The 14520-nt window shown below is 43.7% G+C and overlaps 1 protein-coding gene across 6 annotated transcripts in view; it reads left to right on the top strand.

Annotated features, from left to right (window-relative positions):
- TTBK2 (tau tubulin kinase 2) overlaps positions 1-12926 on the top strand; it is a 133460-nt gene extending 120534 nt beyond the window's left edge. For all 6 annotated transcript variants that reach the window (XM_026479903.4, XM_057306194.1, XM_048218300.2 and 3 more), the window contains 2 exons: positions 1315-2573; positions 5977-12926. In XM_026479903.4, the coding sequence (XP_026335688.1) occupies positions 1315-2573; positions 5977-6439 (1722 nt within the window). In that variant the 3' untranslated portion in view covers positions 6440-12926. The remainder of the gene's footprint in view (positions 1-1314; positions 2574-5976) is intronic.
- The last annotated feature ends 1594 nt before the right edge of the window (positions 12927-14520 follow it).

Below are 14520 nucleotides of genomic sequence, written 5' to 3'. Positions count from 1 at the left end.
AATTTCCATAGTTTTCCTAGAACTAAATTGGCTTCATTAAGTAATTTGACTTCTTTCATTTCTCAGAAAGGCTTTTTTTCCATACCGGTTTGTATGGTTGACATTCGCTGCCTCCTTACATGTCGCTTTTGTTTTCTCACATGTTACTTTCAACACGCGTGAAAATGTAGAAACTTCAGGAGTCTTAAGATAGGACATTCTTCTTAGACATTGAATCTCATTCACATAGAATTGAAATGACCTCAGTGGAAGGATGGTAGAAGAATTTATCATAGGCTTGACCTTAAAAAATTAAAGATAATGAAACATTAGGAAACATCTTTGTAAGTCTTTGCTTATAGGAAGATAAAATATTCCTAACATTGTTTGACTGACAGGAGTTAGGGGAAACAAAATGCATGTAAATCTGGAGTTTTTAAATGTACAATAGTTTACCAGTAATTTTTCCCTATAATCCTGTGTCTGCATTCTGGCAGAAAATCGCTGGCACGCTCGAGGGGACTTGGAGAGAATGTACCGAAAAGAGCTTTTTACAGATGTGTGGGAAGAGTTAAGAGAACTAACAGGACCATCAGTGGAGGGAGCCATTTCTATCTTGAGTCCTCTAAGAGGAGGAAGAAGGAGCAAAAGCTGGGAGAAGGGCCATGTGATAGTGGCTGTGGCCGAAAGTGGTAGAATGTAGCCACCACCCAAGCTTCCGTCCCTTGGGCAGCAAGCAGAGAGAATTAACACCCAGACCTTGGAGCGCCTGGGTGGTGCAGTCGGTTGAGCATCTGACTCTTGATTTTGGCTCAGGTCATGATCTCAGGGTCCTGAGATTGAGCCCCATGTCAGGCTCCCCACTCAGCACAGAGTCTGCTTGTCCTTCTCCCGCTGCTCCTCCTCCTCTCTCCCTCTCTGTCTCTCTCATAATAAATAAAATCTTTTTTAAAATATTAATAGTACCCAGACCTTTCTCTCCTCCAAGTCTGCTGCTCTGTTGGTGCTGCCCCTTGAGCAAACCCAACCAGAAATCAGAAGGCAAGGGAGCCTGGGCCATGCAGTCTGTAGAAGTCAGTCTTCCAGGGCACAGAGCAGGCTAAAGAAAAGGCAGGGATGAGCCTAGAGGGAGACTGTTTTGTACAGCTCCTGGGTAGGAGGGCTTGAGTGTCATGCACATTGATTCAGAGTTGTTCATTTTAAATATGAGTTGGGCAAACCTGGTCAACATCTGTGTTCCTCTTATAAATTAGAATTGGAAGTGTGAAATTTCGAATCATGCCTCTTCTTTATATTCCACATTCTACATAATATTTTTTCCTCCTGTCTCTCCAGATTACAATTCCTAGACCCTCTGTGGCATCCACACAGTCAACTTCGGGAAGCTTTCACTATGGTCAACAGCCAGAGAAGAAAGACCTTCAGCCTGTGGAACCCACTGTGGAACTTTACTCTCCAAGGGAGAACTTCTCTGGCCTCGTTGTGACAGAGGGCGAACCTCCTAGTGGAGGAAGCAGAACAGACCTGGGGCTTCAGATAGGTCATATTGGTCATGACTTGTTACCCAACATTAGAGAGTGGGACAAATCTCAAGACCTGGGACCAAAAGACCTTCCTGACCATAACAGACTGGCTGAGAGAGAATTTGAGAGTCTCCCTAGGGAAACCGAAGAGAAAAGCAATCTTCTAGGGTCCGATAATGAAGATGAGAAGTTAAGTAAAGGGCAGCATTATATCGAGATCGCCTCCCTTCCAGGAGACTTGGTAACTGTGGAGAGGGGTCACTCCGCTACTGCTGAACCTCTTGATGTGACGAAGACACAGACTTTTAGTGTAGTGCCAAATCAAGACAAAACTCATGAGATAGGGAAGCTTCTGGCAGTTTCTTCACGAGTCATTGACCCACATGTTGAAGGACAGATAAGTCAGGTGGCAGCAATGCAAAAAAGTAAGCTATCTAAGGATGACGACATCAGAAGTGAAGACTTGCCAGGTCAGCAGGGAGACCTGTCTACTTTTTTGCACCAAGAGGGTAAGAGAGAGAAAATGGCCCCTAGAAATGGAGAATTATTTCATTGTGTTTCAGAGAGTGACCATTGTCCGCCATCCCGGAAGGACGTGGTTAGGTCATCGTTTGTAACTAGACACAGCCGAATCCCTGTTCTAGCACAAGAGATAGACTCTACTTTTGAATCATCCTCTCCAGTCTCCGCAAAAGAAAAGCTCCTCCAAAAGAAAGCTTATCAGCCAGACCTCGTCAGGCTTCTGGTGGAAAAAAGGCAACTCAAGTCTTTCCTTGGGGACCTCTCAAGTGCCTCTGATAAATTGCTGGAGGAGAGACTAGCCACAGTTCCTGCTCCCTTTTCTGAGGAGGAAGTCTTTGCTCCGTTCTCAAGACTGGCTGTAGACTCACACCTGAGCAGATCAGCCGAAGACAGCTTTCTGTCACCCATCATCTCTCAGTCCAGAAAGAGCAAAATCCCAAGGCCAGTTTCATGGGTCAACACAGACCAAGTCAGTAGCGCAACGTCAGCCCAGTTCTTGCCTCGGCCACCACCGGGAAAGCCGCCCACGAGGCCTGGGGTGGAAGCCAGGTAAGGCTCTGTGTTCTTACTGCGTTAGGTGTGTAGTTTTCTTTCTGTGTCTGTTTGATTATGTTTGATTATGATCAGTGGTTTCATTTCTCTGTTGCCTGCTTCTGATTATCTGTTTCCTTCCCTACCTTTCCCAAGCCTTATAGCCCAGTGTAGAAGAAGGGGTCATACTGATCCAAGTTAATTCTTAGCTCTCCCACTTCCTAGCAGTATGACCCTTGGTTTCCGCATCCATAAAACAGATCTTACGGACGCCTCGTGGTCTGGGGAGGGTCAAATACGGTCGCATACATGCAGAGCTTTGTGCGGGGCTTGATCAGCATGCACTACGATGGACTCTTCTAGTGCATTTTCACTAGGTACTCAATAATTTTCCAGTTTTTTCTAGTCAGAATCCCATTATAAGAGATGGCATTATGATGTCCAATTGTAGTGAAAAAGACTGTGTCTGTAATTTGATGAATGGGTCCTGGTCACAGTGCTGTTTATCTGATTATAACGAATTAAACACAAAAACCCTGTAGGCAGTTTCCCTAGGTCTGATGATACACACAGCCCTACATAATAAAAGTATTACTTCAGTATTTACTATATGGTATACTTGTTTACTGAAGTATTCTTACGTATAGTTGACCATAGGGTGGTTACATTTTAGAGAAGAGGGGAAACATAAACCAGTTAAGAGTGCTTTCCTTGGAGAGCCATTACTCATTCCACAGACTAGAATGGTCTCAACCCTTGGAGAAGAATGAGAAAAAGGAAGGCCTTTGAACAAAAACCAGGTGGAAATCAGAATACTTGAAGACTATAGCCTGTTCTAGATAGTACAACAATATGGATTATTGTTATGGATTCTGAAGTGTATTAAAGTGAGATTCTATCTCTCTCATTACCCAGCAGAACTTGCTCCCCTTAGCTAAGGTAAGTTGCATAGGGTTTCAGGTTCAAGGGTAACTAAACATTGGATTTGAAGTGCCAGTGGGACTAGACTTCCACAGAAGAAGGGTGATGAGTAAACAGCAGTCATTTGAGACATTTTAGAAAGGTGATTCCATGAACGCCACACTTCCCCTCTTCCTTCTGCTTGTCGTCTGCACTTAACAGATGGTGTCATCTGTGGCTTGGGCTGCTTTGGGCTACAGCGAACAAATCCTGATTATCATTTATTACTTCGCGCTTTACGTGTCCCTTAAACGTAGCACTTGGTAACCAAGCATGTGGCATTGTGTCAGATGTTACAGAACTGACCAGCCTGGACCTCATCTGGGAACTCAGGGGTCACTCAACTTTCCCACGTAGGTCCTGGCACAGGAGGATTAGCACATTGCATTCTTCACATTTTACTGTAACATCCATGGTAGGCTTAACCGGAATGAGCTTCATCGTGTCAGAATAAGTAGATGGTGGGAAAGGAGGAGGAGAGAAAATTCAGAGAAAAAAATCAGTAGCTTGTTGCTGACCCGTGATGGTGATGATGGCTGTTTATGCCCCTGCATCCTGAGGTCCTAATACAGCCTCGGAAGTTCTTCTTCCACTTGCTTCTATAAGGAGTGGCATGGCAGCAGTTTGAGGTTTTGGGGTTTTTTCATTTATTTGAGAGAGAGCGAGTGAGCATGAGTGGGGAGCGGCAGAGGGAGATTGAGAAGCAGGCTCCCCCACTGAGCACAGAGCCCGACACGGGGCTCGATCCCAGGTCTCCAGGATCATGACCTGAGCTGAAGGCAGATGCTTAACCAACTGAGCCACCCAGGCGCCCCAGCAGTTTGAGATTTAAATTCTTTAACTGAATGGATTTTAGGCCAAGACAGAAAGACATTTAGGTCAGAGGAGACACTGATATATGAATATTCTCTAGGTTTAGAATTCTAAGGCCCAAGCTCAGTTGCCAGTGAGATGCGTCAGTCTCCAAACCCAGCTCTCTTGAATCTCAGACTATTGTCAGGGACAGAAACTGAGGCCCAGAGAAACCAGTGACTACGCTTTCCTTTTGCAAAGTGTTCAGTGAGGTTGAAATATACTTTGATCTGTAGTTCCTGCTGTTGTGAGTACACTTCGTGTTGTGGGGCCTAATGTTTGCATACGCACGTGCCAAATTTCTGTCATGGGAGCCTTCAACAAATGGTTTACTCTCTTTCTCATTTACTGACATGCTAGAGACGTCTCATTAAGTTGATCCTAAAATTAGAAGAACAAACATGCCAGGGTGCCTGGCTGGCTCAGTCGGAAGTGTGCGACTCTTCATCTTGGGGTCGTGAGTTCGAGCCCCATGTTGGGTATACAGATTACGTAAATAAATAAATAAAAGCTTTTAAAAAAAGAGGAAAAAGAAGAAAAAACGTGCCATAGGAGGAAAAAGACTAACAACATTTAAGTCCTTCTGAATGGCAGCCAGCCGGCTAAATACTTTACTTGGGCCACTGTTCTTGGCTGCTAGTAATCCTGGGAGGTAGACAGCATTCCCATTAAACGCTAGGAGAGGTCACGTGTACTGCTGGTGAGGGTGTGACTGATGCAGCAACGACGGAAAACACTGTGGAATCCCCTCAAAAAATGAAAAGTAGAACTACCATACAATCCAGTAATTTCACTGCTGGGTATTTACCCAAAGAAAGCAAAACACGAATTCGAAAAGATATATGCACCCCTATGGTTATAGCAGCATTATTTACAATAGCCAGGATGTGAAAGCAACGTCAGTGTCCATTGGTGGATGAATGGGTAAAGCCGGGGGGGTGTACATATAATAGGATATTGCTCAGCCATAAAAAAGAATGAAATCTTGCCATTTACAACATGGATAGACTTAGAGGGTATTATACTAGGTGAAATTAGAGAAAGACAAATACCAAATACGTGCAAGTGAAATCATTTGGTATTTTCATACTTATATGTGAAATCTGAAAACACAAAACAAGCCAGCAAATAGAAACAGACTCATATATACAGAGAACAAACCAGTGGTTGCCAGAGGGGAGTGGGGTGGGAAGGATGAGCGAAACAGGTGAAGGGTGGGGAGTAAGAGGTATGAACTTTAAGTTCTAGAATAAGTCCGTCATGGGGCTGGAAATTACAGCGAAGAGAATATAGTCAATGATATTGTAATAACTTTGACGGTGACAGATAGTAACAAAACTTAACATGGTGAACACTGTGTAATGTGTAGAATTTTGGAATCACTGTGCTGTATACCTGAAATTAAGATAGCATTGTATGTCCACTGTACTTCACTTAAAAAGGAGAAGTTAAGTAACTTGTCCAGGCTCATACAACTGGAATGTGAACGAGTAACTCTGTTTCCAGTGTTTGCTGACTTGACTCACATTATATACACTATCATTAGGACACTGTGGCTTTCTGAACACACTTGAATTAAATGAAAAGAATTCTTCTCTGTTCTTTTAAGGCTCCGCAGATACAAAGTCCTAGGGAGTAGCAATTCCGACTCAGACCTTTTCTCCCGCCTGGCCCAAATTCTTCAAAACGGATCTCAGAAGCCCCGGAGCACTGCTCAGTGCAAGAGTCCAGGATCCCCTCACAATCCAAAAACACCACCCAAGAGTCCAGTTGTCCCCCGCAGGAGCCCCAGTGCCTCTCCTCGAAGCTCTTCCTTGCCTCGCACGTCCAGCTCCTCACCGTCCAGGGGTGGACGGCTGCACCATGACCAGAGGAGTTCATCCCCGCATCTGGGGAGAAGCAAGTCACCTCCCAGCCACTCAGGATCTTCCTCCTCCAGGAGGTCCTGCCAACAGGAGCATTGCAAACCCAGCAAGAATGGCCTGAAAGGATCCAGCAGCCTCCACCACCACTCGGCCAGCACTAAAGCCCCCCCAGGGAAGAGTAAGTCAGCCACTAAACTCAGCAGATAGGAGCCGGGCTGCCTCTGTGTGAGAGGTGTGAGATCTCCCTCCTAACCCTGATGCATGTGTGTCCCTGTACTGTCTGTGTAAAAATCAGTGTTGATCTTCTCTTGCAAAAGAAAGTAACATGATAAATTATTTGTAAGAAGACATAAATACATGATAAGGAATTACCTAAGGCAGGCAGCAAGCAGTCAGGAATCAATGCCTTTGCACAGGCAGGGGCAAGCCAGCAAAATCCCCGGGGACATTAAATGAACTCTCATTTTTCAGCTGCCATTGAAACAAAAGAGTTGAAGGTAGGAAATGGAGTGGAATTTTAAGGGGTTTGGCCTGGTTTTTTTTAAGGCATTGCTCAAAGATTATATAGCAAAAGTGAAACTTCTTGTTTTAATATTTTCATTCAAAACTTCCCAACCTTGGAGTCAGAATTGCTCCGATATGAGGATACGTACAGTCTTGCTGGGGAGCCAGGCTCACATACACGAGCTCGTGTTTACTAGTGTGCTGAGAGTTCGCACCTTTACTTCGCCTCACTCCTACTACCTGCCGTCCCCGGATTTCCCAGTTTTTAAAGTTAGTGTATCTCCCCGAATGCAACCTCCCTTCTCTTATTTTAACAATACATGCTAATATCCTTGTTAGCAGCACATGCTGAGAATTTCAAATCCAGTTGTGTGTTGTTTTTTTTTTTTTAGTCCCCTAATATTTTTCTGTGGCACAGAAAAAAGTAACAGTTAACAGTTCTTAGCTCAGTATATTTTTATTGTGAAAAAGAACTACTGAAACTTAGGTCAAGGAAGGAGAAGTCTGCGGGCGCTAGCGCAGAGGGCCGGAGTGGGGTGAGTGCCCTTCCAGACAAAAGAACCCTCTTCCCCTCTGTTTCCTCCTGGTGGAAGGAAGACCGACCAGACTAGACCTTGCTTTCTTAGGTCTTCTGGATACTGACTGTTTCCAATATCAACCTCCAAGATGATACCAGGGAAGTACAATGCTGTGGAATGTGACTTTATGCTCTCAGAGATTTAGAAAGAAAAAGAAATTAGGTACGTTGTTGAGGCTTATAATCCTCAAACTTTGTATTTTATACATTTAGCCAATAAGGAACAAGTATCTGGGGAAATAAATTTAGGCTCAATATTTATCTTTTAATGTTTTATTACCTGCTTCTCCTGTGCTTTAGTTTGAATATTTGGGCTTTTGGACCTGATTTCCTTGTAACCTCAATTTATAAAGCTGCAAGGAGGAGCATAGTTGCTCTGATTTCATTCTTCTGCTAACAGGAATCAGGCAAAAGTAAATTATGCTAGATTTTTCAAATGGGCTCTTTTCTACTCTGTGGGCGTTTTGTGTTGTAAAGACCTTATTGAGGTCAGGTAAACTGGTCTGCTTGCTGTTGAAATTTGCCTTCTAGCAAACATCTGTGCTTTTCTCTTTGACCTTGTGTTTGCTGCCAAACCTATGTGGTTGAATTGGAAAACAGAAAAAAAAAAGAAATATATTTCCTCACCAAGTGAATACGTTCTAATGCTGCATCAGAGCCGCCCTGAAGCTGCGCTGAACTTCTCTCCTTCTCTGTATCTGTGTCGAGCTGTTTTTAAAACAAACAAACCGAAACTCCAAACACTATCGAGTCCTATACAATCTCCCGTAAGAAATGTAGCATAGTGTGGAATCTTAATTTCTCTCCGGTTTCAAGCACTACAGAGGAATGCAATAGATAAGACATATCTGCTGTTTAACTAAAGCAACTGTAATATTGGAAGACCAGTCCTTCTGTATTATATTGTATAATAGTTGCTGTAACACTACTTGCATGTCTTCATGGTAAATGATATAAATATTTATAAATATATAGAGAAACATATGCTTATATAAACTCATTCTTTCTCATTCTCCATTTGTAATCTCCAGATCACAGACGGTGAAATTCCTTTCTGTCGTGTGCCTCGCGCACACTCGGGCCTTGCCTGTCTGCATTTTCTGAACATATGTTTTTGGCGTGGGACACTTCAGATTCTTCTTGCTTCTTTGTGTAAATAATGCAAGGGCTGGCAGCCTTCAAGCCAGGATAGCTTATCTAATTTTCACTTTTAAAAGATTTTAATAGGGGAAAAAATTACCAGGACAAGCTTGTAATACTGGCTCAAAAATTTGTCCCGTTAATCACATAATTCTGTCCTTACGGTTAAAGGGGATAAACTGGGATGATAATCATGGGTCTAACATAAATTGATTTAAAGAAAAAAATCTCTTAAAAATTGCCATTCTACATTCCTCTTTTCACCTCACTGTTTTTTGGACGGTGGGGGAGTAATCTACAATTAAGGAATTATCTTTTTTTCTCTTGTATTAGCTAAATTGTGCTAAAAGTAGCCAGCTTTAAGTCCTGACCCTTGTTGTCAGCAATGCGCCCGTCATAACCGTTGGAAAAACGGATGAGGCTACAGTTATGGTGCGTGCGTGTTATTTCTTACTGGTATTTCTCTTCTAGGGGTCAAAACAGACAGTGATGGCAACATGACAATTGGGTGTTTTCTCGCTTTTGGTTTCTTCTGTTTTTCTCCGAACTTTTCCACTCTGTTGCCCCCTTTCCTAAATGGCACCAACGAACTCCATATCCAGAGAGAAATAGCCTTGTTGTATAAGAGTACTTTATTTTGCATGTAGAGGAAAGAGTTAACCAAAGATGTTTCAGCTCTGATACTTTCAAATGAAAACAGACTAGTTATATCATATGTACTTAAAAGTACTATCATATAGAGATTTACTTTATGGTTTTTAAAAGCATAGTTTGTGCTTTCAGATGTTTAGTGTCTCAGGCTAAACAGAGAAGTTGGCAGCCCTGAGCAAAACATTTTTGGCACAAGAATTTTGTTTTTATTTTATTTTAAGGTATGATACAGAGAATGAGTTTGTTGTTTGTTGTTGTTTTAGTTCCTTATTTTTTTATTTATTTTGGGTTTTTTTAGTGATGGCATATTTCACATTTCAGTGATAAACATAGATCATCCAAGTAATTTTTAACTGCTTCGGTTATTTTACCTAAGATGAGGGACATGGCCATTAATTAAAGTCAAGCCAAACTATACTAAAAGTAGTACGAGGCAAAAGTCAGAATTATGTTTCGAAAATCAAGTGCCTCCTGGTTTTTCTGTCATGACACGATGGCAACCGTAGTCATACCTGCCCTTACCCCGCCATGTCTGGTCTCCGGAGGTACTTGGGTGGAGCAGAAAATGGATTCACACCAGCTCAGTCCCCGTAGGCAGCATTCTTCTTACGTTGTGCTGCCAAATCTCCAGGGCATACAGATGGGCTGAAATATTAAAATTTCACCTGGTCATCTTTTGCACAGCATAAAGGCATTTCACGTTACCGTATAGAGAACAAAGGAAAATTGTATCAAATGTAACCTTAAAGCACAGACTGTAGACATCTTTGAACGGTGAGTCTCAGGCGGGCGCGGTCGTTCCCACCTTGGTGTGCAAGCTGGCCTTGCTGACAGGGGCACCAGCACGTTTGCGTTTCTTAAGTTGCATGTTGTGAAGTGAATGTTTTTTTGTAAAAGTTGCCAAGTCAGTCCAGTCCTACATAAGTAGCAACATGATAATTGCTACCGTCTGTTGTCATGATCCCCTTTGTATGATTTCCTTTCAAATACTGAGCAAATGGCAGCTGCTTACTGCTTCAGCGGACCGGTCGTGCAGTGTCTCTGCTCGGCTGCTAGCCACAAGGGCACTGGCGGTTCTTTGGGAACCATCAGAGATTCCTTCCAGGCCACAGATTTTTATGCAAATGTTTCTACGGTTGCATTCAAGCTACAAAGGAAAAGTGTACACTGGTGCATGTTTTATAAACCCACACACAGATAGTTAAAACTATAATTCGTTTTTTCTGTACCCGATAGCTTTGAATTAAAAACAGATGCTTTTTCCCTAGAGGATTCTTTGTTCTAGGAACTACATTCTTCATCTAACATTAGAAATTGGCGATAGGAGAAACACGATCTGGAATTCAGAGTTTAGTGGCTTAGGGGAAAAAAATGCATCCTATTCTGGCTATTTGAAAATATATTAATTTGTAGATAGGTCTAGATTTAGTCTTGGAGATCAAACCTTTCAGATTTTAAGACTTTTTTCATTTCTTTATATCTATCAAACCACAGCGTATGTTAGGGAATCGTTTCTTCTGTCACGTTCATGTATTCTGGAATTAAGTTGTTTGCGTTCACTCTTTTCTATTCTGCCCACTCCCGTTTATGTGCATTTACCACAGACGTGTTGGGACTTTGCCTAAAGGGAGACATATTTTGGTACCTGTATCACTGAGGAGAGAGAGAATGGTTGATGACAGCAGCATTGTTCAACTTTCTGGAGTTCAGGTCTGCACAGTTTATTTGCCGAAGAGTTACTTATCTAGGTTTTAACACACAAAGTATTACAGGATTAAGGCACGTAACTACGTGGGAGTCCCCACAGGTCACTATTCACCCGAGTTCCGAATCCAAAGGTGTCGATTTAGACCTTAGAGACAGGAACACGCAGCAGCTGTAGTCCTCAGACCACACGGAGGGAGGACGTGGGGCACGGAAGCCCCCAGGTGGTGGTTCGGACATCCCACTGCGCTGCCTTCATCCGGTAGGACTCGGGGGTACACCGCGAGGATGGGGAGGGGTATGGAAATCATCAGATTTCCTCAGTGGTTTGGCTGCCCCTTTGGAATTAGGAGAACGTTAACCCGGATAGTCTCGGGAGCCTGGAATCTGTTGCCAGCAGTGCAGGGGGGAACTGCAGGAGGTGCCTGGGGGAGTCCTGTAGTTCTTAGGTAACCCCAGGACATGTGACAAGGATCCCTATTAATTTAAAGGGGAATCTGGATGCTGTACATCTCAGTCCCTAAGAAATCCTTGGCTGGACATGAAATGATGACAGAGTCTTGGCCCATCAGTACATTCTCTAAATTGAGTGGTGATTATCTGCTCTGACTTTCAAAACGTAAGCTGGATGTTTAATTATTCCCCTTGGGCAAATCTGGATCGGAAAATGAAAGTATGTGACAAGATCAAGATGACTTTGTGGTTATTATACACAATCTCAAAAACTGAATAGTCAACAAGTAACATTTAGTCAGTAATGATTTGAATATTTCCTTACACTCTGCTGGGTTTGTGCTCTGAGGAGACAGGTAAGGGAAGTGAAGCCTTTTCCTTCGTTATCCTGTGGAACTTTAACAGAGCCTGCCTGGGAAACTGGAAGTGGCAGTATGGGCATAGGACGTATCCCTGGTGATGCTGCCATGTCTCTTCGGAACCCCTGGGCCGGCGGTTCTGGGTTTCTCCGCCTATAGATTAGGATTCCATGAGGCAGATCTTTGGGCCCGTGTGACTAGAGAATTTGCCCATGACATAACTTTACACACTAATGACATGAATTTTACCTCTCTTTTCAGTAGTTTAATACCGTTTCATTTTGTATACAGAAGTGTTCACTCACCCAGCTGAAAACATTGAGTAAACCCAAGTTTTTAATATACACTATCTTTGCCATATGACCCTTTCTCCCCACCTTATAATACCCAGTTTAAAATCCTTAAAAACTCATTCACAGCATTTCCCCATATTTGGAATCTGGGCTTTGTTCTTCACTCATGATAAACAAGGTGACCAGAGCTTGAATGTGATTTATCTTAGGGAGTAACCCAGGGAGGGAAAGCCCTTAGGACTTCTCCCAACTATTTTCTTTTTCAATGACTCACAAGATAGATAAATTAGTTCACTAAGGTAAAAAGCATTCAGAAATACGGTTAGGAAGATCAAAGAAACACAACACTCTGCCACTTGGGGCTCTGAAATTGGATTGAGTGAACTGAACAAAGAGAACTGATCCGAAGACCCGTGCTTGAGCCCGTACACTCCTCCCTCCTCCCTCCTGCACACTTCCCGTCCCCCTCCTGACTCCATTCCTAAAATTGCCAGCGCTGATCTCATTGGGTCATTTATTTACCAGTTTGCAGCTTTTAGGAAAAAAGGGGGAGACATCTAGATCTGACGGAGATACAATTCTTGAAAGTTATAAACTACTGGCAGCTGTTATATCAGATTGAACCACAAACCAGAAGAATTCTCTTGTCGAGCAAAACCAGTAAGTTAGGATAGAGGACTTTAGTAATCCCACAGTTTTCTCCCTTTCTCCTCCTCTTCATGAAGCCAGAGTGATGAGAAGTTGCTCTTTGAAATACCTCCAAAGGTATGGTATTGTCCTTTTCCCTCCAAGCAGCCCTCTATGCATTTTTGCTCAGGCAACCAAGGACATGAGAGTATTGGCAGAAACATGGAGTGTTTTGTATAGGCCATCTGTACATAAAAGTGTAATTATTTATTTAATTTTCCCATTTGTATCATATTAAAGCTTTGTACAGTGTTTTAAGTTCTGTTTTAAAATTATTTTGTATTTTATTTTTATAATCTAGTAATAAAATATTCATTCCGCATGCACACTCTAGTTCTGTTTGTGTGATGGTTTGCTTTCAAAAAGGGGAAATAATATTTTTCTAACTTACTGAATGCACCAGAGGTTACAAGATGAACGGGGAGCAGAAGGTGTTGCCAGAAATGCAGTACCACACCCAGAAGTGGCCTAGAAAAAGCAGCACTGGACTGAATAGAAGCTAGGTGTTCAATATCCCTGCAGATAAAAACCAGAGTTCTGGGATACAAGGAGATGGTTCCCCATGTAACAAAACTGAAGGTGAAGTAATAAAACTGCAAATGCTAAGGGGTGCCTAGGTGGCTCAGTTGGTTAAGCAAGATAAGCGGCAGATTCTTCCTTTCCTCTCAGGTCATGATCTCAGCGTCCTGGGATCGAGCCCCACGTCCTGCTCCCTGCTGAGCATGGAGTCTGCTTGAGATTCTCCCTCTCTCTCTCTCGCTCTCTCAAATAAAATCTTAAAAAAAAAACAAAACTGGCAAGTGCTAAGAGCTCTCTTTAAGTCCTCTATTCTCTGGCTGGAGGTACTTTGTTTCTCTCTGCAGGAAGCACTAGAGTCATTCCTGCTAACCACCCTCTCCTTTCTACCTGTGACCTTCCTTTGAACCAGAGGAACTTTCGGGAGGCACTCACATGGGCACTGCTTCACCCCACCTGGAGTGTGAGTGCCATCTGTCTTTCCCCACCTGCTTTCCCCTTCTTGATATCTCAGTAGCAACATCCAAAGAACTGCCTACCACGTGTTTCCAAATAAGAGAAATTAAGGAATAACTCAAGAATGTGCCCCTTAACATTTCAACCGCAAAGTAGTTTAAATAGTAGCCTGGTGTAAGGTAAAGATACAGGTGATTCTGTGTGCACCTGAGGCACTTTAAGGGTTGTGAGGCTGAAGATTCTAAGAATCGTCCTTGCAAGAATTCTTTCAGTCTTAAATGGTTAATCAGTTGATAGTGGCTGCTCGAAAACCATTGCGTGCCCATGAGCCAGGGCATAGAAGACTCAGCCTTTGAGAAACACAAGGTCAAATGAGGTTAGGATAATTTTATCCTAACTTCTTTAGGGTGGTGATGGTTGAATCTAGAAAACAAACTTTTGAGGGGCGCCCGGGTGGCTCAGTCGGTTAAGCATCTGCCTTCCTCTGGGGTCATGATCTGGGGGTCCTGGGATGGAGTCCAGCGTGGGGCTCCCAGCCCAGTGGGGAGCCTGCTTTTCCCTCTCCCTCTGTGCTCTCAAATAAATAAAAATCTTAAAAAAAAAAAAAATTCTTGAAAGAAGAGTGTGCTTATCGCAGAAGGTAAGACAGGTGTCTTTCTGGAGAATTGTTCACCTTTACCGTCCAGCCGCTCTCCGGGCCCTCGGTCTCCCCAGTCATGTCCTCGAGTCCCCGCAGGTCGCCACGCGGCCCGGGCAGCCGGAGCTGGGCCTCACTGACCGCGCTGCGGCCCTACTTCGCAGGGCCATCGGCCTGCGGTCTGGAGCCCCGGAGCCAGCCGCGGCGTGGACCCAAGCGCTGAGCCGAAGCTCAGCCGGGGAAGCCCCGGCTCCGCCCCGCCGCCCCGCCCCGCCCCGCCCCGCCCCGCCGCCCAGCCGCCCAACGGTCGC

The sequence above is a fragment of the Ursus arctos genome, unplaced genomic scaffold (assembly GCF_023065955.2).
Source record: "Ursus arctos isolate Adak ecotype North America unplaced genomic scaffold, UrsArc2.0 scaffold_36, whole genome shotgun sequence".
Taxonomy (NCBI): domain Eukaryota; kingdom Metazoa; phylum Chordata; class Mammalia; order Carnivora; family Ursidae; genus Ursus; species Ursus arctos.
The sequence above is the reverse complement of the archived record's forward strand: the minus strand, read 5'-3'. Positions and strand labels throughout refer to the sequence as shown.